The 26,463-nt window shown below is 32.7% G+C and overlaps 1 protein-coding gene across 7 annotated transcripts in view; it reads right to left on the bottom strand.

The window, feature by feature from the left end:
- LOC127709865 (CCR4-NOT transcription complex subunit 6-like) overlaps positions 1–26,463 on the bottom strand; it is a 91,722-nt gene that overhangs the window by 46,442 nt on the left and 18,817 nt on the right. For 3 of the 7 annotated variants that reach the window (XM_052215539.1, XM_052215538.1, XM_052215540.1), the window contains one exon: positions 8,521–8,550. The exons of 2 other annotated variants lie outside the window; for them this stretch is intronic. In XM_052215539.1, coding sequence (XP_052071499.1) covers positions 8,521–8,550 — 30 coding nt within the window. Of the gene's footprint in view, positions 1–49; positions 379–403; positions 630–8,520; positions 8,551–26,463 lie in introns of those variants that run through there. 2 more of the 7 variants (XM_052215537.1, XM_052215536.1) reach the window with 2 other exon arrangements.

Here is a 26,463-nt window from a genome sequence, read left to right as displayed (position 1 = left end):
TCTTATCAAGAAAATATGCTAAGTATTAACACCTCCTCAAAATACTCACTCAGCAATGATCTTTCATCCAAGAATATTATAGTGATTCCTTGGCTTCACTGTTTATTCCTGGTTTGAGGTGTTAACAATAAAATACTCATCAGTAAACAATTACACAGTAATGAAACATGTCTTGACAATAAGTGACAATTTCCTTGACATTTAGGACAGCCTTTATGGACTTGGTCTTTCTTAAAAAATATATATCTTCTCTACGAAACAATCAATAACTGAAGAAATTCACCAAATGTTTACATATTTTCTTTTTGCAGAGCTGAAGTATATTGAAGAAATCTATGATGACATTCCCACCGATTTATTTATGTTGATATACTCATTAAGATATGTTGTTGTATATATATACCTGAGTTATAGATCAATATTCTCTCTCTAACCCTGAGGTATGATTTGAATGCACACTTATATCCTCATGTTTATATAGATGGCACTGGACTCTAATCCTAGAAGCTGTCATACAAAGAATCCACCTGAACTTCTTGACATCATCGATGTTAATAAGGCATCAGTAGTCATGTGACTCTCGGTGAATATTATTGAACTGTAATACTGTTTGATAGACAGGCAGTGAGCCTACTACTACACACACACAGAGGAAAGGATAGATCAAGGCTAATTATCTTATCTATACTGCACAATTTATCAATTATTATGTAACAAAGAAGTTATGGATTCGCAGGTCATAAATGGCCATATCAAACAGAATTCTTTTCCACCACAAATGTTATTCTCATACTCTACCATTTTACACTGTTTATCTCACTATATACAAAATATTATGCAAACCAATGCAATATTGCAAAAATGTAATTAGAAGAATATATAACCTGCAAATGACAATACTCCTGAATATATGATCATAACCCATAAATAATATATACTACTTTGTTTAATTCTTTTTTAAATGCTGTGCATCAGTCAATAGTGATTGTAGTTCTCAGAAAATATTTGGTATCAAACATTATATTTTCTAACAAAAAGGGGGGTAGGGGGAGGGGGAAGGGGGGTATTGGTTATTATATATTGGGTTTTTTTACAAACTTGTTTTTCTGTGTTGACCCATATTATATTAATAGTTTATGCTCATATTTCTGTGTATTGGCTTGAGTGTCCTTTAAGCACCTGCCCTTGGTGACTCCTGCATGTGAACAACAATACTATTTGTTCATATGCATCAGCCACGAGGAAGGACTTGACTTTTTTTATAATGGATGTGATGCTGCTTCTGGTGCATGGTCAATAAACACTAAACATACTGGTTTACGTGACTACATGTATTTTTAACTCAATTTATATTTCATGTTTTTTTCAGTTGTATTTCTTTTTTTTTTATTTTCTTGTGTATTGTCTATTGCAATTGTGTGATATAAAAAATCAATGTACTGACTATGCCTATAATGGGTCCTCTATTGGAAATAAAATTTATCTTATCTTATATTCTATATGCATGAGGATTATTAAGACCCATATATGACATATATTTTGTCACCCTGAATAAAAATTTACATAAAATGGCCAATTAAATCATGAATAATAATGATACATATTCACTATATAATTCTTCAGAATTTACTTGTTATATATTTTATTATCATTAACATTTCTTTTTCCATGTGTTTCAATAAATAACTTGGCTTTCTATACAGGTTCTGTCTGTAGTATATTGTTCACCTGAGTTGACCTCCTAAATGACATGTTTGATAAATATGTACATTTCCAAGATACACATGCTATCTATATTAATACTAGACATTTTATCTTGGCAAGATTTATTTCGATATCAATTAATAATGACCTCTACAAGATTAACAGACTGAGTGTCTTATAGTCAGGAAGTCAAGTTACAATGGCCTCATGAAAAAACTCATGTTTTGATATAAAATTACAAAAATGCTCTTATATACATGTATTGCAATTCCTGAAATATTGATAATAATGTTGAATCAGAATGTTTGACCAATTTGAAATCACATTCACTGATACTTAATGTTCTGGCAGTTTTTCAGACACAACCTTACAAGACAAAGGGGAACAACCCAATTGAACATAAACTAGATATTCTCTATGCCTTATATGACTCTAATGAACTCAAAATTGACAAGATATAGCCATATCATAACTTTAATACTATTACAAAGTTACTATGAATTAACTTGTCATATCACGAACAAATATACATTAATGTATGCATGTTTAACATATATTTAATAACTTTTTTGACAATATAAGTATTAGATTATGGTATATAGCTCATGTAAATTTTTATTTAAAATCAAAATTAAACAGTTTGCACCTCATGATTTTCTTCATCTGATCAAAGTGTTTGTAAAAATAGACAAGTAGGTGTAAGAATAACGTGAGATCATTACATCAACTTAAAAAAGTTACATTATAGCTTTTATGCCTTAAGGAAATGAATAGTTTTAAAATGCAATTTAGATTACCATGTTAATTTTTGATCACTTGTTAGATAGAGTCATATAGAAATTACTGCAGGGATCGAATACTAATCATAAAGAATTTGTGATAAATGTAATTTTAAGATAAGACAAAATCAGCAAGTTGTTACATCACTCTACTACACCCACTCCATTCTTTTATTTAATCAACAACACACCAAAAAATCATCATAAAATATCTTTGATGCATTTTTGCGTCATCAGTTGGCACGTGCCTTTTATCATATGCAACTCCCAATCATGAAAATTCTAAATATACTGCATGAATGAAAAAGTGCACTGAATTTCTCACACGTTTTTTGGGTATTTTAATCTCTTAGAATATATGATTCGTTTGAACACTGATTACGCTGCAAAAATCTTACAAACATTTTCCTCTGGAATGATAGCATGATTGTTTGCCATTCCTTTAAAGTGTGTGCTTTTTATCAAGGTCCTGCTTGGCAAACAGACAAATATACAAATGTAGTAAATGTTCAACATTCTTTATAAACCACAAATATGTGTTAATTACTATTGTTTACACATTTTTACCAAAAAGATATTTTCATCAACAAACCACAAGTGTATCAGTTTAATTTAACACAAGTATTCTCATTAGTTGTTTTTAGTTGTAAAACCACAGGACAATTGATGCACTGTGATCAATTCAATAATGTACACAAACTTTTGGGCTATCCCCCTTTTTCCATTCTAGAGACAATTGAAATCCAATAGTCAGACTTAGCAAGAAGTTGCTCCTGTTTTGCTTTAGCATACAACTAATAGTAATTCAAAGTATCAGAAAACAAGAAGTCCAACAGATCTCAAAAGCACTCAAAAGTTACAACTTATCACTGTCTACTTGCTGACCAATCAGAGGCCTTTCTGTTTTGGAGAGTGGTTATTGTATTATTATGGTGTCTATCTGCTGACCAATCATGAGGCCTTTCTGTTCTATAGAGTGGTTATTGTATTATTATGGTGTCGATCTACTGACCAATCGTGAGGCCTTTCTGTTCTGGAGAGTGGTTATTGTATTATTATGGTGTCTATCTGCTGACCAATCGGAGGCCTTTCTGTTCTGGAGAGTGGTTATTGTATTATTATGGTGTCTATCTACTGACCAATCATGAGGCCTTTCTGTTCTGGAGAGTGGTTATTGTATTATTATGGTGTCTATCTGCTGACCAATCGGAGGCCTTTCTGTTCTGGAGAGTGGTTATTGTATTATTATGGTGTCTATCTGCTGACCAATCAGAGGCCTTTCTGTTCTGGAGAGTGGTTATTGTATTATTATGGTGTCTATCTGCTAACCAATCGGAGGCCTTTATGTTCTGGAGAGTGGTTATTGTATTATTATGGTGTCTATCTGCTGACCAATCGGAGGCCTTTCTGTTCTGGAGAGTGGTTATTGTATTATTATGAGCCTTGCAGTTTCCTGGAAAACTGATACATAATGATGAGAGAAAGCATGTTCTCATTTGAGGAGTACTCATGCTTTACTTTTCACAAACAAACTTACAAGGTAACGTTTTAGTTGATAAAAAGGGAAATATTACCAAATCTTTTAAAAAAAATTTTTTTTAAATATTGAAACTGAACTATATAAATGAATTAGAAGTAGTGTGAGAAACAATCATACAATTATCTCCCTTTTTTTGTATTTATCCTAAGATACAAATTATTTTAGAAATATACTGTTGTGTTTGAGCTTGCAGACAGGCAATTCAATATGCCCTCTGGTGGGTGCTTATAATAATATGTATCATCATTACCCATTAATTCTGTCGAAAGTCTTGAACAAAGAATATTTTGCAGAGACAGATGGACACAAAATGATTCCTATATACACCTTATAACATAATGGTTTACAGTTCATGAAATAAAGTAAATTTGAGACTAACAGAAGTTCTAATATCATTAGTATTAGGGCTTTAGTGACTAACTGATAAACTACAGTAATTCTTTGTGCATATTTTCATTTTTATTCATGCTCAGGACCACAAATAATACCATAGAAATTATGACCAATACTAAGTTACACGTTTTTATCAATGATAATACTCCAATTGTTACATTTCTACTCAACTTTACAATGAATAACTTGTTTCATAGCTGGTGTTTCACCACAATATTATTGATAATCAGCAAAATTTCTCAATTAAAATTTACTGAAGAGTGAAAGTCATCAAGTATGAAGATTATAATTGATTAAAATATTAGTACTAATAAAATATGTCATTGTGAGGTATCAGAGTACATTTATATTGGCCCAGATCTCTTTGGAACAAAGAAATGACAGTTTTATATTGGCCCAGATCCCTTTGGAACAAAGAAACGACAGTTTGTCACTCTCATCAATTTTTTAAACAATTTATGTTTTAATGTTTTTTTTAAATATATTAATAATTTTATATATATTGCATTTCTAATTTTTTTCTAAAGGCAATGTGCAGAACTTTATATATTGATTTACTTTAAACCTTTAAACAGAAGACAAGCTGACTGTTTCACATCAAAGTTCATTCCTTGGCACACATTTAACTCATTTCCATATTATTCTACTTTCAAATTTCAAACATTTTAAATCTGTAATATTTTTGGATTTACAAATCCTAAATTGGAAAACAAAGACCATAAATAAACCTTGGACAATTCAAATCTGTAATGCTAACAGCAGTCCTTGACCTGACAAATCTTTGAAAATCAAACTCAATTTTTCTTGGAAGCTTCTTTAGTATAAATGTATGGTATGCTACAACCACACAGATTTTTAACAAAGTGACAGGCACAGTTCTCGACATTACTAAGGATTCATTTATTTTTGTGGGAACAATTTTTGTGGATAACCGGAAAGTTGTACTTTCATCGATATTTGATTTCTTGGGTTGGCAAAGTCTCTATACAAGCCTAAGAAATATACATCGTTGGTGTATACCAACAAAATCCACAGAAATTGGTGTCCAATGAATAATAATGAATCCACAGTTATTTCTTTCAGTATAAATTACACTTTATTCAAGGTACAATTAAAACACAGCATCTGTCACCAATATTACATTTATTCATTTGTACTGTAAGTACTCATTTCCCCTCTACTGTTTTTTAATTGAAATTTTCTTTTGTGTTTTTGATGTTTGACTTCAAATTGCCATTGTGTTAACTAAGAACTATTTAATCATAGGCGGATCCAGGGGGGGCCTGGGGGGCTAGGGCCCCTCCTTCCGTGGGAAAAATTTGGTTGATTATATAGGGAATCACTGAAGCGTGACTGCCCCCCCCCCCCCCCCCCCCCCAACCTTAGGTCAGTCAGCAGGCCCCCCCCTTACAAAAAGTTCTGGATCCGCCACTGTTAATTGTATAGTATGTTTCCCCCTTTTCTGATATTAGGTACCTATTTTAGTGCATAGATAAATACTGTTGTGTCTAGTTATTTTGTGCAGTTAGTTTAGTATGCTGTATCTAATTATCATATACACCTATTGGTAACAGCCATATATCCTTTATGATGACTAGAGATATTTTATTTGTAATGTATACTAAGTATTACTGGTATGCAAATAATCTCATGTATTGCATCATTTCTATTTTTTATCCTGTGGATCTAGGCAATATATACTGTTCTCTAATCCTTCTGATTATTTGTTTCATTATTAAACAGACCTGCTTCGGGGATTGAACCCAAAACATGAGGCAAACAGACTACCATGAGACCAGTTGGAGGGCATGTAGCTTGGGTTTCTTTATTCTGATACATCATAGCTTCATTTTTGTTTTTGTAAAAGGGAAAGCTTTCTCTTTAGCTTGCCCTAAATAATGAGCAGCTCTAGGAATGTGTACACTGAGGAAGATTATGGTATTTACAAATACAAATTAGGGAGCTGAATAGTTTTACTGCATGATTGAAAAGATGCAGTTTTTATTTTATCTTTTTTTTCATGAAAAAAATATGACCTTAAAGAAAAAAGGTAGAAGACCCTTGTTCTATTGTTTGATTTCTCCATTGTTCCTGAAGTCTCAGGAACAGATTGCAGGCCTTGACACTAAACATGAGTTGTTTTATTATGATTGATTCCAAGGTTTGTTGTACTTATGTTATGTTATGGCCACATGACCAATTAACTTCATAGTATTGAATCCTTATTTTGGTGTTTATATTCAAATATGAATACAAAAATAACATTTTTGCAGTATTAGAATTTTTTAAAATGAACATTTTGAAGATTGAAAGTATTTATGTTAGGATTTGCATGGAAGAATATGAAAAATGTAAAATGTTTTCAGAAATAAACATGTAGATGTACGGAATATGAATTAAAAGAAATATGGGAAAACAATAGACTGCAAAATAACAGCATACTATGACTTTAACAAAAGACAAAATGCCCTCTAGATCAGAATACAGCCTTTAACTATGGACAAGGTGGCCCTTAAAGTCAAAATATACAGACTTATATAATGGACAAAAATGCATACACAGTATGACATCTAAAATTCCTCTTGTATAGATAACATGCAGCGAGAACGCAATCTTCCTATTTTTTTTTTATACAATAATCAAAATATTTAGTAATAGTAACTTTTATGGCTTGTAGATAGATGTTTAGATATAAACACATGAGATTATCAGGATCTTTTGGTAATGGTCCTTATAAATGCCATTTTGGGAAGTTTTTATGTGAAAATCAGGTCATTTGTGAATAATAATAAGTTGGGTAATTATAAGTTAAACTGGACCTTGAGAAATGCAAGAAAAATCCATGGGACCTTATTAACATCTTTACCATACATGTGTAAACAGTTTTTACATAATAAATTTCAAATTTGGACTGCAACATTTTTACATGTATATCTATTGCGGCAAATTTGTGAAAAAAACCAACAAAACTGAAATAATTTGCTAGCATTTTTCATAAGCTGATCAAGTTATTTCTCTGCGTGTTAGTAAGTACAGTCAGCTGAACAAATTAAACTAATTCACAGAAAATGAAATATAATTCTGACAAAGTATCTGCTTTGAAAGAGTCAATTTACTAAAAATATTTAAATTACCATTGAATGTCATAAATTATGAACAGTCAATGCCCTTATTTTTTATTTTTCAATTATTTTAAGTCCAGTTCAGGTTATACAAACAACTGTTATAATTATGAATGCATGTCAACATCAAGATTTAGGAGATTTTCAACCACTGTTTTCTACCAATCAATTCTTTTTAACCATATTGGTAATTTCAGCTGACCACTCCTTCTAACTATAAAGGTCATTTTACTTTGTTCAATCTCAACTTCAATCATGAAAAAAATCAATGTGAAAATTACCATAGAATATATAGCATGTATTATTGGCCACCTTTCTTAAGTTCACAAGAACTATTTACCACGTAGTAACCTTTGCTAAATATGAAAACATTGACCTAGTGGTAGTATATCATAAAAAAAAGAACTTTTTTGCCTTCAACAAACAAGATGGTGTATTTTACCGTTAGACATATATTTACATGTTAGTACACTGTACTCTAAACAACTCTCACATGTAAATATATGTCTAACGGTAAAATAGACCATCTATTTACATGTTAGTACACTGTACTCAAAACAACTCTCACAGGTATCAGTTTAGTAGTCAACAGAAAGGACATCAACACCAATATATAAAACTTCTGTTAGCTCACCCAAAGTCCATTCCTGCTCTCTAATTTTTAGATTCTTTTTTCTTGACTTTGCAGAGATAGAAATAAGGTACCGGTACAATGTACTGCGTTTAAAGGCCTAAATGTTTCAAAATATCCTAAATTAACTTTCTCTCAATTTTTTTCTCTACCCTCCTCATGGAATAACTTGTTTTTGTGCATATTCAAAAGGCTTTGTCCTTTCACAACACCAATTGCTAAAACGTTTTTCCCAACTGTACTTTAAATTCACCTTTACAAATTGATCAACTGGTAAAGCATTTTAGCTTATTGCCTAAGTGAAAGGTTGTTAGTATGAAGCAAGTGCAAAGTAACAAAAATTATTCTTACCATCCAATTCCTGTGATTGTGTGTCTGTGTCTTGAAATAAGAAAAAAATCAACACCTTCTTAAATATAAATTTCTGACACAGAGATATGTTTTGTCTGTATGTTATTTTGATAGTATATACTAAAACATGTAAACTATGCAAAGTCAATAGACCATAATTGAGGGGGTTTAGGGCTACATAATTAATGCCCATGAAAAGAGATGTCCTAATGTTAATGTAACTGCATACCAAATATCACTGACTTACCATTAGCCATTCATCTTAAACGACCTAATCACAAACTTTATTATGTAAATTATGCAAAGCAATAAACCCTGGCTGAAGGTGCAGGGCATAATTATCTTTGCAGAAATGTCCAGGACCATTGACCAAAAATACTAAAAGGTCCTCCTTCATTCTTAGAATGTCCAAATTTAATTGAAAATTTAATTTATAATAAAATGCTTCACTGAGCGCAGCTGGATATGACCGCAGAGGTCCAACCCTGAACAGTTGGGGTGAAAATGGACACAATATTCGTGCTTGATACAGGTCTGAATTTGGATTGTAATTAAATATTTGACACATAATAGGTTTCTGACACCGAATAACTGTAGTCAAAGAACTTGGAATTGGTTATATGATTTGAATTTATATTCAATTTTTTGCATTTGTGCAATACACTTTGCTGTTGTGAATAGCCCCCCCCCCCCTTTTTTTTGCAAAAAAAAAAAATATTTGAAGAAATTTTCTTTTTAATTTCTGAAATCTGAAACCCCCCCCCGTTTTCCAAAAAAAAAAATCCTTTCCCTCAAGATATGATCATAATCTGAATTCAAATTTCCAATGGAGTTTGCAACCATAATTACCAATTTAAATACATCATAAAAGTCTTAAATAGATAATTTAAAAGCAGTGTAAGGGAGGTAATCCAACATTGTACAATTTTGTTTTTGGATTACCTCCCTTCCACTGCTTTTAAATTGTCCATTAACCAGGAAACCCTTGTTTTTCCCCTTTTTTGCCCCTAAATCCAAAACAGTTTGAGCCATAACCCCCCAAAGCCAATCCTAACCATCCCTTTGTGGTATGGAAACTTGTGGTATAATTTCAGAGAGATCCATACACTTAAACACAAGTTATTGTCTGGAAGTTACAAAAATGCTTATTTTTGGCCTTAATTCCTAAACTGGTAAGACCATAACCCCTAAAATCAATCCCAACCTTCCTTTTGTGGTATTGAACCTTATGGTAAAATTTCATAGAGATCCATTCACTTAAACTAAAATTGTTGTGCGAAAACCAATGTGTCTTCGGACGACGACAACAACGACGCCAACGTCATACCAATGTACTACCACACAAATTTTTTGCGGTCGTATAAAAACAGAATATGCTTACCATTCCAAAGCACTCATCACATCTTACTACATCAACCTCATTTTTTCTGAATTTCTCAAATAAATTCAGTCAGAATAAGGCTTCCCCTTTTTCCCCAACACTGTATGCTGTGTTAAATTACACTTTGTACCTTTTTAATTGTTCTGGTTTCAATTTCTGCTTAAGAACACACTGGCCTAACTATTTGTCAGATAACAGCTCAACTTTGTTTTCAAACTTGGGGAAAGTTTCTTTTAACCACAGTTTTTTTCAAGATAGATGCTGGGAGTTTTATGATTTTTTTTATGGGGTAAAGTTTTTAGTTTTTGTCCAAGGGACCAGGGCTCTTTCCATTTCTCTGTGTGTGGGACAAAACAGTTGAATCATTGAAAATCCAGCCAAGGACGATTATTAAACCTTCCATTGGGGTAAAAATTTACGTTCTTGCTTTTCCCTGTCATATTTTTGGTCTTTAGTCAGATCCTGTCTTTCGGCCTGTGTTTCATCAATTAGCCCTCCTGTAACACCCATTTCATCAGGTTTTCTTTTAGAAGTCAACCCAAAACCAAAAATACTCATACTGCTTATTAGATAAGCTTGAAAAATATATTCTCAAGTTTCCCGTTATTTTGTACGAGGATCAGTCACGTGACTGCACTTCAAATCAATAGTGTAGAATTTAAGCCAACACATAAGTTTCCTTTCAGTAAAGTTACATATTTTTAGATTATTTCTATACTAGATTTTTATATTTTTTACTCCTAATACTTTTGTAATTTTTTTAAACCTGCAATAAAATGCTCCGCAGGGCGCAGCTTGATACGACCGCAGAGGTCGAACCCTGAACAGTTGGGGCAAGTATGGACACAACATTCAAGCTTGATACAGCTTTGCATTTGGAATGTGATTAAATATTTGACACAGCATAGGTTTCTGACACAGAATGAATGTGGTCTAAGAACTTGAAAATTTTAAATTGGACATTCACCTATTATGGTCCAATATCCAAAATCTAAATACATGGTTAGATTCAGCATATCAAAGAACCCCAAGAATTCAATTTTTGATGAAATCAAACAAAGTTTAATTTTGGACCCTTTTTACCTCAATGTGGACAAAGTTGATAACGGGGCCCAAAAATCAAAAATCTAAGTACATGGTTAGATTAAGCATATCAAAGAACCCCATATATTCAATTTTTGTTGAAATCAAACAAAGTTTAATTTTGGACCCCGATTTGGACCAACTTGAAAACTGGGCCCATAATCAAAAATCTAAATACATGTTTAGATTCAGCATATCAAAGAACCCTCAGAATTCAATTTTTGTTAAAATCAAACTAAGTTTAATTTTGGACCCTTTGGACCTTAATGTAGACCAATTTGAAAACGGAACCAAAAATTAAGAATCTAAATTCACGGTTAGATTCGGCATATCAAAGAACCCCAATAATTCAATTTTTGATGAAATCAAACAAAGTTTAATTTTGGACCCTTTTGACCTCAATGTGGACCAATTTAAAAATGGGGCCCAAAATCCAAAAACTAAATACACAGTTAGATTCAGCATATTAAAGAACCCCAAGAATTCAAGAATAAAACCCCATTGAAATTGGTCAAGAAATAAGCAATTTATACAAAGTATCTTCTTTTGCACAATACTGTGCAATTAAATATTTCTTGCTATTGCGCAGTACTGTACAATTGACAATTTCTTGCTATTGCGCAATATTGTGCTATTGAATATTTCTTGCTATTGCGCAATACTGTGCAATTGAAGATTTCTTGCTATTGCACAATACTGTGCAATTGAAGATTTCTTGCTATTGTGCAATACTGTGCAATTGAAAATTTCTTGCTATTGCACAATACTTATTATATAATAATTTACACATCCTGTTTGGTGTGTATCTCCTACCATATCATTATTATTTGCTTTTAAATATAAATCAGAAATAACCAACTCAAAATGGAAAATTTTAAAAGAAAAAAAAGGAAAAAAAGAAAAAAAAAGGAAAAAAAAAAAATCCCCCCCCCCAAATTTTTTGAACCCCCTTATGATTCATCACCCCCAAACTCAATCCCAGCCTTCCCTTTGTGGTATGGTACCTTGCAGTACAATTTCAGAGAGATCCATAAACTTGAACACAAGATATTGTCTGGAAACTAGAAAAATGTGTTTTTTGGCCCCTTTTTGGCCCCAAATTCCTAAACGTTTAGGGCAATTACCCCCAAACTCAAACCCAGCTTTCCCTTTGTGATATGGAACCTTGTAGTACAATTTCAGAAAGATCCATACACTTACACACAAGTTATTGTCCTGAAACTAGAAAAATGCTTGTTTTTTGCCCTTTTCTGGCCCCTAATTCCTAAAATATTGAGGCAATTACCCCCATCATCAATCCCAGCCTTCCCTTTGTGGTATGGTACCTTGCAGTACAATTTCAGAGAGATCCATACACTTGAACACAAGTTATTGTCTGGAAACTAGAAAAATGCTTATTTTTGGCCCCTTTTTGGCCCCCAATTCCTAAACGTTTTGGCAATTACCCCCAAACTCAATTCCAGCTTTCCCTTTGTGATATGGAACCTTGTAGTACAATTTCAGAAAGATCCATACACTTACACACAAGTTATTGTCATGAAACTAGAAAAATGCTTGTTTTTTGCCCCTTTTTTGGCCCCTAATTCCTAAAATTTTGAGGCAATTACCCCCAAAATCAATCCCAGCATTCCTTTTGTGATATGGAACCATGTGGTACAATGTCACAGAGATCCATACACTAACACACAAGTTATGTCTGGAAGTTACAAAAATGCTTATTTTTGACCCCTTTTTGGCCCCTAATTCCTATACTGTTGGTACCATAACCCCCAAAATCAACCCCAACCTTTCTTTTGTGGTATTGAACCTTGTGGTAAAATTTCATAGAGATCCATTCACTTAAACTAAAGTTAGAGTGCGAAAACCAATGTGTCTTCGGACGACGCCGGACGACGCCATTCGTCAGGCCAACGTCATACCAATATACGACCACAAAAATTTTTTTGCGGTCGTATAAAAATGCGAAAGTCTGTCGGGTGTAACAAACCACCCATGGGAAGGACCGAATAATTCAATGTAGGGCATAACTCTTATAAAAATAAAAAGCTTCGCCGAGCGCAGCCTGATACAACTGCAGAGATCGAACCCTAAACAGTTGGGGTAAGTTTGGACACAATATTCAAGCTTGATACTGTCTGAATTAGGATTGTGATCAAATTTTTGACATATTATAGATTTCTGACACAAAATAAATGTGGTCAAAGAATTTGAAATGGGACATTTACCTAGTATGGTGTGATATCCAAAATCTAACAACATGGTTAGATTCAGCATATAAAAAAACACATACCGGGTAAATTTAATTTGAGTTGAAATTAAACAAAGTTTAATTTTGGACCCTTCAAACCTTAATATGGACTAATTTGAAAAGAGAGACGAAAGATACCAGAGGGACAGTCAAACTCACAGATCAAAAACAAACTGACAACGCCATGGCCAAAAATAACAAGCATTCTGAGAGTATTGAATGGCATAACATACTCCCCTACCGGGTAAAAATTCATTTTACTGGAACAAAATGCTGATTTGTTCTATAACTTGTCATGGTGTAAACAAAAAGTTAATATCATGTCAATATCTTCAAGCATGACTAAAAACAGTGTGGAAAACTGATTATATGAGTGAAAAAAACATTAGATATGATTAATAGTTCTCTAAAATTAGATATGATGTAATACAGTGTATATTTATTTTCAAATTATAATCAAATATAATTAATAGTTCCAAATATTTTTTCTTTCATTTGTCACAAACTAATATAGATTTGTAACTTATCTACAAAATGTCAACAACTTTCATCTACACAATGTAATGTATTGAAATATATCTAATTAAAGGATTTCTCTTCATAATTATTTTTTTATATATATAGCATTCAGAAAATTAGTTTGTACTAAATAACAAACAAACCTGCAAATAATTTAACAAAGAATGTCTTAAAAAAAAACGAGTTATCTCCCTTTGTACAGAAATATGGTCTGAGTACACAGTTATCGTTCTTTGATTTTCGTTGTCCACAAATAAAGTCCCTAGTGTGGACAGTGTGTTGCTTGCCAATTTTTTTAGTACCCCTTCCAAATGTATTCCTTCATGTTTTATGCCTCAAATAGCAAGTAGGGGGATGAAATTACACTGTAAAAAAAATTTGGGTCATGAATTGTAAAGTAAAGTAGTGATTTGGTCCAGCTGAAAAAGGTTAAAAATTAGCACTTCGGAAGCTGTCAAAAGATTTCAAGACCCCCTTAACATAGAATTGTCCATATTTTGAGTTAGAGCCGATGAAGTTTTCTATAATTTTGATATAATTTGTCCCAAAAGTAGTACAACACACTGTAAAAATATTATTGAGAAAGCGCAGGTGGGATTTTTTTTATTTTCATTTATTGTCTAAAAGAAATGCACTATGAAATAACTGTGTACTCGGACCTAAGAGGCGAAATCAGTAAATATAGAATCTGTACTTTGGCAACTTCCCTGAATGATTTAATGGTGTCAATTTGTCAGATAGCATGAAACTAAAGGATTTAAACTTTTATTTGATAGAAATTCTGCAAAAATTACCCATTTTGGCATTATATGGTCAAAATAAGCATTTCAAAGCTTTTTCAATTTTGATGCATAAGTGGCATTCTGACTTTCTATGTGACAGGTTTTCCTGTGTCAATATTTGTGTTTCTATGCTTTAACCCAGTTGTATTACTCATTTGTGAACTCTGAATCTACAGAAAATAAGATTATCTCAGACAATATGTGCAAAATGTGTTGTATAAATGACCCTCGTGTAACGGCCTGTTTGGATCAAGTTAAATGTGAGGACCTAGGTACATAAAAGTTGAAGTCCATAATAAAGATTTCACTAAATTTGTATTAAAGCACTTCACAATGTCTTTTGTACCTGTTTCATTTCACATAGTATCTTTCTTTTCTTATGTTAAATAGCAAGTGGTTCAAATATAAGCCTGCTGAGGCTAAAATTGCATGCGAGTTTTTCACTAAAAAGTGAAAAATCTTTGTATCAGACCATACTGTCTGCAAAAAAAGTAGAATGCAAGAGTCCCTTTATGCTCAGATTTATTGTATCATGTAACCTGAGTATAGAAATTATAAAAAAGACACAAATTTTTATTTCCTATAGCTTCAGTATGCATTTTTAAATGTAAATATGTGCTACGGCCTAAATTGACCCTAAATTATTTTCAGTCTTACTTGGCTTAAGACCCTTTTATACTAATATGGTATGCTATTTGTAATTTTTCTTTCCATTTAAAGTACATTTAATACATATGTAAGGATTATTTATAACCAAAAAACTCCACAAATTTAAAATTGCTGGAAAATAATACATCTTCATGTAAGGCCCCCCTTCATTGGAAAACCTCCATTTTTTGGCACAGGCTCATATAAATTTGACTTTTAAATCATTGTGATAAGTCTGATAAATCAAATGAGTATTCTATTGCTTTAAATACATAATATGTCATATATAAAGCCCTTTAAAATGTAATTTTTTGCAATATTTTAATTTTTAAAGCCCCAAATGTTGATAGTTGAAATTTTTCAATTTAAACGTCAAAATTTAACACGCGAAGTTGAATATAGAATTTATCATATTGTCTATAATATATATCCTATTGCCATGAAACTTTGTCAGCAGTCTCATAATTTATTAAGCTTTAGTCATACCAAGTTTTATTAAGATTGGTCAAATTTTTCTATCCTATTAGGTCCGAGTACACAGTTATCGTCCTTTGATTTTCGTTGTCCACGAATAAAGTCCCTAGTGTGGACAGTGTGTTGCTTGCCAATTTTTTTAGTACCCCTTCCAAATGTATTCCTTCATGTTTTATGCCTCAAATAGCAAGTAGGGGGATGAAATTACACTGTAAAAAAATTTGGGTCATGAATTGTAAAGTAAAGTAGTGATTTGGTCCAGCTGAAAAAGGTTAAAAATTAGCACTTCGGAAGCTGTCAAAAGATTTCAAGACCCCCTTAACATAGAATTGTCCATATTTTGAGTTAGAGCCGATGAAGTTTTCTATAATTTTGATATAATTTGTCCCAAAAGTAGTACAACACACTGTAAAAATATTATTGAGAAAGCGCAGGTGGGATTTTTTTTATTTTCATTTATTGTCTAAAAGAAATGCACTACGAAATAACTGTGTACTCGGACCTAAGATGGTTTAACATAGTACTCTAACATTAGATATGGTCCAGAGTTATGGTCCATAACTCTGGACTAAATCATCAGACCGGAACAAAATTCGAACTTGATCTATAACTTGTCATGATAAAAACTATATACCAAATATCAAATCAATATCTTCAAGAATGAAGAAAAAAAGTGTGGCATGCGTCATGTTGCTTATGTTATTACAAATCCGGTAAATAGTCTAATTTGAAAATAGGGCCCAAAATAAAAAATCTAAATGCACAATAAGATTCAGCATATCATACAGCCACAATAATTCAGTTTTTGATGAAATCAAACAAAGTTTCATTTTGGACCCTTTGGACCTCAATGTAGACCAATTTCAAAATGGGGCCCAATATCCAAAATAGTAATACAAGGTTAGAACCTCCAAAAATTGAAGACTTTAAATTAATCCCATTGAAATTGGTTAAAAGATTTGTATTTATTTTCAATTGAAGATTTCTTGCTATTGCGCTATACTGTGCTGTTGCACAATACTTCGTTTATCTGTTATATATAATAATTTACACAACATGTTTGGTGTGTATCTACTGCCATATCAGTATTTGTTGCTTTTTATATAAATCAGAAATAATCAATTTGAAAATGGAAAATTTTTGGGAAAAAAAACCCAAAAAATTATGAAAAAAAATCCCCTAAAAAAATTTGTCCCCCCCCCTCCCCAAAAAAAATAAGTTTCATAAAAATCTGGCAAGATTTGTACATGTGAGATCACTAACAAGACCGCACAGACGCCTGGTATTTCTATGTCCCCCGCAACATGTCGCGCAGGGCACAATAACCATCGAAGCAACATTAAGAATAAATTACTTATAAAATGTCCTACAATGGAAATTGATAGAACATAAAGATTCTACTGATAATATACAATGTAAATTATTTCCCTTTAATATCAATAGAAATCTAGATTTGATAAAAAAATAAATATGGAGGCCCACAACTTCACTTGAAATAAAATAAAGTAATTCTCTCAAGTATAGTCCCATTCCTGTCAAATCTAATCCAATCTCTATGTGAAGTAGTTTTGTCAAGTATAGTCCTGTTCCTATATGAAATAATTCTGTTAAGTTTAGTCCACTTCTTATATGAAGTAACTCTTCTGAGTAAAGTCCTGTTTCTACTGTTAATTTAGTCCAGTTCCTATGTGAAGTAGTTCTGTCAAGTATAGTCTTATTCCTATGTGAAGTAACTCTACCAAGTCCTGTTCCTATGTGAAGTAATTATGTCAAGTATAGTCATGTTCCTATGTGAAGTAATTATATCAAGTATAGTCCTGTTCCTATGTGAAGTAATTATGTCAAGCATAGTCCTGTTCCTATGTGAAGTAATTATGTCAAGTATAGTCCTATTCCTATGTGAAATAATTATGTCAAGTATAGTCCTGTTCCTATGTGAAGTAATTATGTCAAGCATAGTCCTGTTCCTATGTGAAGTAATCATGTCAAGTATAGTCCTGTTCATATGTGAAGTAATAATGTCAAGCATAGTTCTGTTCCTATGTGAAGCAATTATGTCAAGAATACATGTAGCCCCTTTGCTATGAAGTAACCCTGTCAAATATAGACCCTATCCTATGAAGTAATTCTGTCAAGTATAGTCCTGTTCATAAATGAAGTAATTCTGTCAAGTATAGGCCCTTTCCTATGTGAGGTAATTCTGTCAAGTATAGTCCAATTCCTATATGAAGTAAGTCTGTCAAGTATAGTCCCATTCCTATATGAAGGAAATTTGTCAAGTATAGTCCTTTTCCTATGTGAGGTAATTATGTTAGGTTTAGTCCAGTTCCTATGTGAAGTCATTCTGTCAAGTATAGTCCTGTTTGTGTGTGAAGTCATTCTGTCAAGTATAGTCCAATTCCTATGTGAGGTAATTTTCTCAATCGTCCCATTCCTATGTGAAGTAAATAGTCCAGTTCCTATGTGAGGTAATTATGTAAGGTTTAGTCCAGTTTATATGAGAAGTCATTCTGTCAAGTATAGTCCTGTTCATGTGTGAAGTGATTCTGTCAAGTATAGTCCCATTCCTATGTGAAGTAATTCTCTCAATAGTCCCATTCCTATGTGAAGGAAATAGTCCAGTTCCTATATGAGGTAATTATGTAAGGTTTAGTCCAGTTCATATGAGTGAGAAGTCATTCTGTCAAGTATAGTCCCATTCATGTGTGAATAACAGAAGATTTTGCATACAAATATGAATATAAATAAGTAAGTTTTATTTTGATTCGGTTTACATAATTATAGTACAAACATAAGCTCTTGAGAGCTTTTTACTGAATATAATCGGTTGCTAGTGGACACTTGACAAGAAATCAAAAATATCATTTTCTTTTAGAGACATTTTTAACCCATGCAATGATCAGTATAATAATACCAATTATATTGAGAAAGGGCACAGACCTTGATGCTAATGTCCTTAAAATAAATGGACTTTCAAAATCTAACAAGAGAATCTCTTAAAGGACATCTGAACTAAAACTTACTGGAGCTAAGTGTTTATGTTTTGATTGCATCTATATTGATCACATGGATTCAGATGGTCATTAACCCTGCTCAAAGAGAAGTTTGCCCAACTGATCATGTATGTTTACACCATTGCTAAAAATAGAGAATCTTCTTACTACATTTCTCTTTCAGCTTGATTCTAAGATGATAGCTAATAAAATGTTACAATCAATATTCCAATCTTTTCCTTCTTGTTTTGTACTGCAGGCATAGGTACATTGACCTACTATATAATGTCATTGATGACGTCGGCTTTTTATTGCTATTGCTTCTAGCTGACAGCAATGTCACACAACCTATAGAATCAGCAAAAAAATAGTGTATTCTGGCCACTGACATTTCTAACCAATCCATTTTTTTTATTGCAACAGTATTTTTTAGTAGATATTGGTTAGAAACAAAGGGTTTACAGAAAGAAAGAAGTGGACACAGGTTATAATTTTATCTATTTCAGGTCAACCAAATTGAAATGTTACCTCATAATTTTGTTGGTATTTACCATAAATCAGATCAATAGTTGCAGGGATGACAAAAGATTCCAAGAATAAGTATGTATATTGGTATGTTACTTGAAGACTTCAAAAAGGACATGGCGCTTTGGCAGTTACAGTGCATTTTAAATACATAAACACCACATAAAGGCACTATAAATAGCTTTTCCAACTGAAAGAACCCTAAAATGCAGTGAATTCCATTTCTGAACAATATCCAAAGAAGAATATGTGTCCATAGGACTGCTCACAATCTCACATTTCCATGTTCACTTAACTGTGAAATCAGGGTAAAAGCCTTAATTTGGCATATATTTTTTTAAAATTCAAAATTTAAGGAACATATATTCACTAAGTTTCAAATTAAAATGACCACAACATGGAAAACTACCTTAAATCAAAACTTTAAACTGATAAGGGAGAGACAAATGGAGGGACAGACAGGAAACCAGAAAACTTTAAACTGATATGGGAGAGACAAATGGAGGGACAGACAGTAAACCAGAAAACTTTAAACTGATATGGGAGAGACAAATGGAGGGACAGACAGGAAACCAGAAAACTTTAAACTGATATGGGAGAGACAAATGGAGGGACAGACAGGAAATCAGAAACTTTAAACTGATATGGGAGAGACAAATGGAGGGACAGACAGGAAACCAGAAAACTTTAAACTGATATGGGAGAGACAAATTATGGGACAGACAGGAAACCAGAAAACTTTAAACTGATATGGGAGAGACAAATGGAGGGACAGACAGGAAACCAGAAAACTTTAAACTGATATGGGAGAGACAAATGGAGGGACAGACAGGAAACCAGAAACTTTAAACTGATATGGGAGAGACAAATGGAGGGACAGACAGTAAACCAGAAAACTTTAAACTGATATGGGAGAGACAAATGGAGGGACAGACAGGAAACCAGAAAACTTTAAACTGATATGGGAGAGACAAATGGAGGGACAGACAGGAAACCAGAAACTTTAAACTAATATGGGAGAGACAAATGGAGTGACAGACAGGAAACCAGAAAACTTTAAACTGATATGGGAGACAAATGGAGGGACAGACAGGAAATCAGAAACTTTAAACTGATATGGGAGAGACAAATGGAGGGACAGACAGGAAACCAGAAAACTTTAAACTGATATGGGAGAGACAAATTGAGGGACAGACAGGAAACCAGAAAATTTTAAACTGATAAGGGAGAGACAAATGGAGGGACAGACGGGAAACCAGAAAACTTTAACCTGATATGGGAGAGACAAATGCAGGGACAGACGGGAAACCAGAAAACTTTAAACTGATATGGGAGAGACAAATGGAGGGACAGACAGGAAACCAGAAAACTTTAAACTGATATGGGAGAGACAAATGGAGGGACAGACAGGAAACCAGAAACTTTAAACTGATATGGGAGAGACAAATTGAGGGACAGATGGGAAACCAGAAAATTTTAAACTGATAAGGGAGAGACAAATGGAGGGACAGACAGGAAACCAGAAAACTTTAAACTGATATGGGAGAGACAAATGGAGGGACAGATAGGAAACCAGAAACTTTAAACTGATATGGGAGAGACAAATGGAGGGACAGACAGGAAATCAGAAACTTTAAACTGATATGGGAGAGACAAATGGAGGGACAGACAGGAAACCAGAAAACTTTTAACTGATATGGGAGAGACAAATGGAGGGACAGACAGGAAACCAGAAAACTTTAAACTGATATGGGAGAGACAAATGGAGGGACAGACAGGAAACCAGAAAACTTTAAACTGATATGGAGAGACAAATGGAGGGACAGACAGGAAACCAGAAAACTTTAAACTGATATGGGAGAGACAAATGGAGGGACAGACAGGAAACCAGAAACTTTAAACTGATATGGGAGAGACAAATTGAGGGACAGACAGGAAACCAGAAACTTTAAACTGATATGGGAGAAACAAATTGAGGGATAGACAGGAAACCAGAAAACTTTAAACTGATATGGGAGAGACAAATGGAGGGACAGACTGGAAACCAGAAAACTTTAAACTAATATGGGAGAGACAAATGGAGGGATAGACAGGAAACCAGAAAACTTTAAACTGATATGGGAGAGACAAATGGAGGGACAGACGGGAAACCAGAAAACTTTAAACTGATATGGGAGAGACAAATGGAGGGACAGACAGGAAACCAGAAAACTTTAAACTGATATGGGAGAGACAAATGGAGGGACAGACAGGAAACCAGAAACTTTAAACTGATATGGGAGAGACAAATGGAGTGACAGACAGGAAACCAGAAAACTTGAAACTGATATGGGAGACAAATGGAGGGACAGACAGGAAACCAGAAAACTTTAAACTGATATTGGAGAGACAAATGGAGGGACAGACAGGAAACCAGAAAACTTTAAACTGATATGGGAGAGACAAATGGAGGGACAGACAGGAAACCAGAAAACTTTAAACTGATATGGGAGAGACAAATGGAGTGACAGACAGGAAACCAGAAACTTTAAACTGATATGGGAGAGACATAATGGAGTGACAGACAGGAAACCAGAAAACTTTAAACTGATAAGGGAGAGACAAATGGAGGGACAGACAGGAAACCAGAAAACTTTAAACTGATATGGGAGAGACAAATGGAGGGACAGACAGGAAACCAGAAAACAATATGCCCTCTACTATTATAGGATCCCTTAATAACAAATATTGTTCATGGTTAGCAGGACATTTTCAATATGAAATTGAAGAAATATAGGCAGATGATATGAAATTTACAAATGTATTTATCATTTGCAAGCATTTGAATCCAGAAAATAAATTAAACACTGTTTGAAATCATATTTATCATAAAATTTTGCAAGTCAAACAGCTGTAATTAGGTTAAAACTAGGACAGCCAGATTGAAAATTACGTAAGTTCAGTAAGTATTCATTACATTATTATAAATATCACATCAGCATGTTAAAATGCTGCCAAAGTCATAAGGTGATACTCGTGTGTAGTCTGGACTACCTTTAACACAGTCGTAAGCTAGAAATCAGCTTTATATATATATAAAGATATTTTAATCAGCCATAAAAATTACAATTTTGCCAGTTATTGGTTAAATTTTGTATTTCATTTTAGTAACAGTGTCTGTCATGTTTGATGTATTTCGGGATATCAACAATGATTCTGAAATAGATGTTTCATTTGTTTTAAATTTGGTAGAAATTGGCAATCTCAACCTTCCTTTTTTGGTATGGAAACTTGTGGTAAAATTTCATAGACATCCATACATTTATACAGAAGTTATTGTTCTGTTTTTAGCCCCTAATTCCTAAACAGTTAGGACAGTAACCCCCAAAATCAATCAGTATATTGTCTTGAAATCAAATTTCTTCTGATGACAACAACAATGACAACGTCATACCATTATAAATCGCAAAAATTTTGCGGTTGTATAACAATTGAACATTTAAAAATATGTTTTCAAACTTTTCATCAAATTTTCATAATATTATTGCAGTTAAATTTTCAGATTTTTAGGGCCAAAATTATGTGTTAGTGAACCACTCCTTTAGTCATAATTATTCCAGTGGTTTGAGAGGAAAAGATTGATTGTTGTTTGCTCCATGTCCAGTGTGAATTATTTCACATATATCCAAGATGAGAAAAAACAAATAATAAATCTAATAGGTAGGTCCTGCAAAGAGGGTTGACTATGTAGAAGACTTTTGAGAAAGTCTGCAACAGACTTTAGATGCCAAGTGGACTCAATACTAGGTTCCACCTACCTTTGGGTCAGGTATGCTAAAAAATGTGCAGACAAGTACAATTTTCATGAAATTTTCTATGTTCAAGAGACAAAATTCTGTATCAAAGTGCAAATCTGATTTGTAACTTGTCATCATGCAAATAGAAAATCAGGTCAAAAGCTGCAGGCATAACAAAAAGTTTGTGGACAAATGTTTTATTACATAATGGCTGAAAAAAAGATAAAAATATAAGCCCTGTGATAAGAATGAAACTATATAACCTTGTGGCAAAGGCTGAAAATTTAATAGTGTGCCACGCTACTTATTTGTCATTGTTTTTTTTTTTTTTTTCCCAATACTGTAAACCAACTAATTTTTGTGAGCCATTTATTTTCTTGTGTAGAAAAATAACTTGAATATGTAAAACTTTGACCACCCTGTTATATTTACATCAATAAGATGAGTAAACAGTGAAAAATAAATTCGCCCCAAATTGGGTTGAAAAGTGCTAAAGGTGAAAAAAAAAATTCAAAAAAACACTTAAGTTACAGTACATACTTAATGTCTATCAAAAGCACATATAATTCCCATTTCATAAAAAATTCAAACTGTACTTGTGTGACCTTGAAATATAACAGAAGTATTGTCCTCAAATCTAGGACATAAAAAATGTAAGTTGGGTAAAGATTTGATAAATGATTCAAAAAATATCATCTGGAAAAATTCTCTTCAAATTTCAGTCTTATTAATGCGGCCATATCCTAGGACTTTGATGAAATAACCTCAAATTCGATCGAGGGTCTTCCTCTTAACCCGGAAACAGCACAATCAAATATTGATAAAATTTTGATACAAGGCTCATTTTGCCTGATTTATCCCCACAAATAGGTGACTTTGACAAAAGGTTGACCACAACATTATTTTTATATAGTGCGTTTAGGATTACATATATAACTAATCTATATTCTGAGGACACTTTTTCAAAAACTTTTTATATTCAGTGTATACAAAGGTATGGTAATGAATATTGAAATAAAATAATCCAGTACTACACATAAGATCAGGTGTTATTTTACAATATAATCTGCCACTGATATACATGTAAGTTTACAAGGACAAATATAAGGATTTTACGTTACAACAAATAACAAAGTACTTACAAAAACCTGTAGACACTGAAATAATATCAAGGATAATATTACCTTTAGCAAAATTTCTGGGGCTCTTATCACAAAGTATAATATCAAGGATAATGCTACCATCAGTAAGATTTCTGGGCACTTTAACACAAAAGAACTGTTACCATCAGCAAGATTTCTAGGGCTCTTTTCATAAAGTATAATATCAAGGATAATGCTACCATCAGTAAGATTTCTGGGCACTTTAACACAAAAGAACTGTTACCATCAGCAAGATTTCTAGGGCTCTTTTCATAAAGTATAATAACAGGATAATGTTACCTTTAGCAAGAATTCTGTGGCTCTTTTCACAATACTTATTCTGATAATTTGTTAATATCTTCCAAGTTATATTTCATTAAAATCTATTTGTTAAAAAAAATAAACCAATTACTTTTACGATAGTCATGAAAGGCATGACAGTTGTCAACGTATATTACCAATACCAACTTAAAATTATCAATGTTGTATGAAAATTAAGTTACAGTCAGATATACCCAGCCAGACAGACATGTACACCTTACAATCATTCCATTCACCAAACATAGTTAGTCTATTGCTTATTGTATCTGAGAAACAGACCTAATTATGAAAATAAAATTGTCCAATGAACCATGAAAATGAGGTCAAGGTCAGATGAATTCTGCAAGACCAACATATTCCCAAAAAAAACAAAAAAATTATTCCATACACCAAATAGAGTAACCTATTCCTTATATAATCTGAGAAACATAGTAGTTTTATTGTTTATAGCATCTGGGATATGGACCTAACTTTGAAAACTTATTAATGTTACCCAAGAACCATGAAACTGAAATCAAAGGCACATGAATCCTGCCAGAAAAAAACATGTTCCCCATGCAATCACCCAATATAAAGCTATACCCCATTTGCATCACTATGTTTAACCATCTACGATTTTTGTTGCAGACATGAAAAAAATTGAAATATTGAGGAAATTTTGAATTTCTTAATATCTACAACCACTAGTAAATCATATCAAATTGGAATTGTGAAACATATTAAATCCTTTTCATTACAAATTATAACTTTATATGTAAGTAGGTTTTAGAGTATCAAATTCACAGCAAACAGGATTTTCTGTATTTTGGAGGTTACCATTGTTCAACTAAATGGCAGCTGGTAGAATTAATGTGATGTATGCTAATGAATTGCGCTTTCAGGCATGTTGTGTGCCTATTTTCAATCTATCAAGGATCATATGTCCTGAACAGTAAAAGTAAAAAAAAAAAAAACAGTATAAAACTTGATATCAGTAACAACATATCAAAATTTCAAAAATATTGGCTGAATGGTTCATAGGCTTTTACACAGAAAAGACATAAAGTGCATTTTCTCAATCTATCAAGGACCATAACTCCAGAACGTCAAAAGTGAAAATAGTCAATGACGAACTTGACCTCCATTTGGTCATTAGTAACAAAAAATTAAAATTTGAAGGAGAACAGTTAATAAGTCATTGCACACATATGACATAAAAAGTCATTTTCATTTTTCAATCCATCAAGGACCAAAACTCCGGAACGACAATAAAGAAAACCGTCAATATCAAACTTGACAACCATTTTGTCATCAGAAACAACATATTATGATATGAAAAGCATAGGGGAACAGTTTATAAGTCATTGCACAGAAACAACATAAAAAGTCATTTTCCAATCCATCAAGGACCATAGCTTCTGTGACAAAAGTGAAAATCGTGTAATAAAACCTGGTTATTGTCTCCATCACTTTGCAGGTGTTGCTATTGGAATATTAGAACAATAACAATACACAACAATCTCACTGGAGGATAGTAAAATGCTTTTTACATAGTTATGAATTTTTTCTGAATTTTTTTGTGGTTAAACCACAGAAAACCACTATAAATGTTTGATTTAGTAGATATTTGTTGATTTCACATTCCTGAAAATCGACAACATGATTGATCAGTTTATTTTCAACCACTCAATTTAATTACAATTTTGTCTTCATTTAAGACACAATTTCATAATATATAGAAGACAGGGATTTTTTTGTATATATAATTCTGTCTATATCTAAGAAATGACATTTCTAGTAACATATTGCTTGCTACCTACACCACTAATATAAAATGTTAGGGAAAGTCAAGGGCCTGAACTCAGGAACTGTAAAAGTCAAACAGAACAAAAATGAACTTGATAGCTGTATTAAAAAAAATCCACAATATTATAATAAACTGTTGACACAGAGATATGTCTTGCCTGTATGTTATTTTGATAGATAAATGCAAATGTTATCATTAAAATGGCAATACATGAACATGTGGACTATGCAAAACATTCAGTCAATGAACCATGAGTGAAGGTGCA

This window comes from Mytilus californianus, unplaced genomic scaffold, assembly GCF_021869535.1.
Source record: "Mytilus californianus isolate M0D057914Y unplaced genomic scaffold, xbMytCali1.0.p SCAF_7, whole genome shotgun sequence".
Classification (NCBI taxonomy): Eukaryota; Metazoa; Mollusca; class Bivalvia; order Mytilida; family Mytilidae; genus Mytilus; species Mytilus californianus.
Note: the sequence above shows the minus strand (reverse complement) of the source record. Positions and strands in the feature narration are given on the sequence as shown.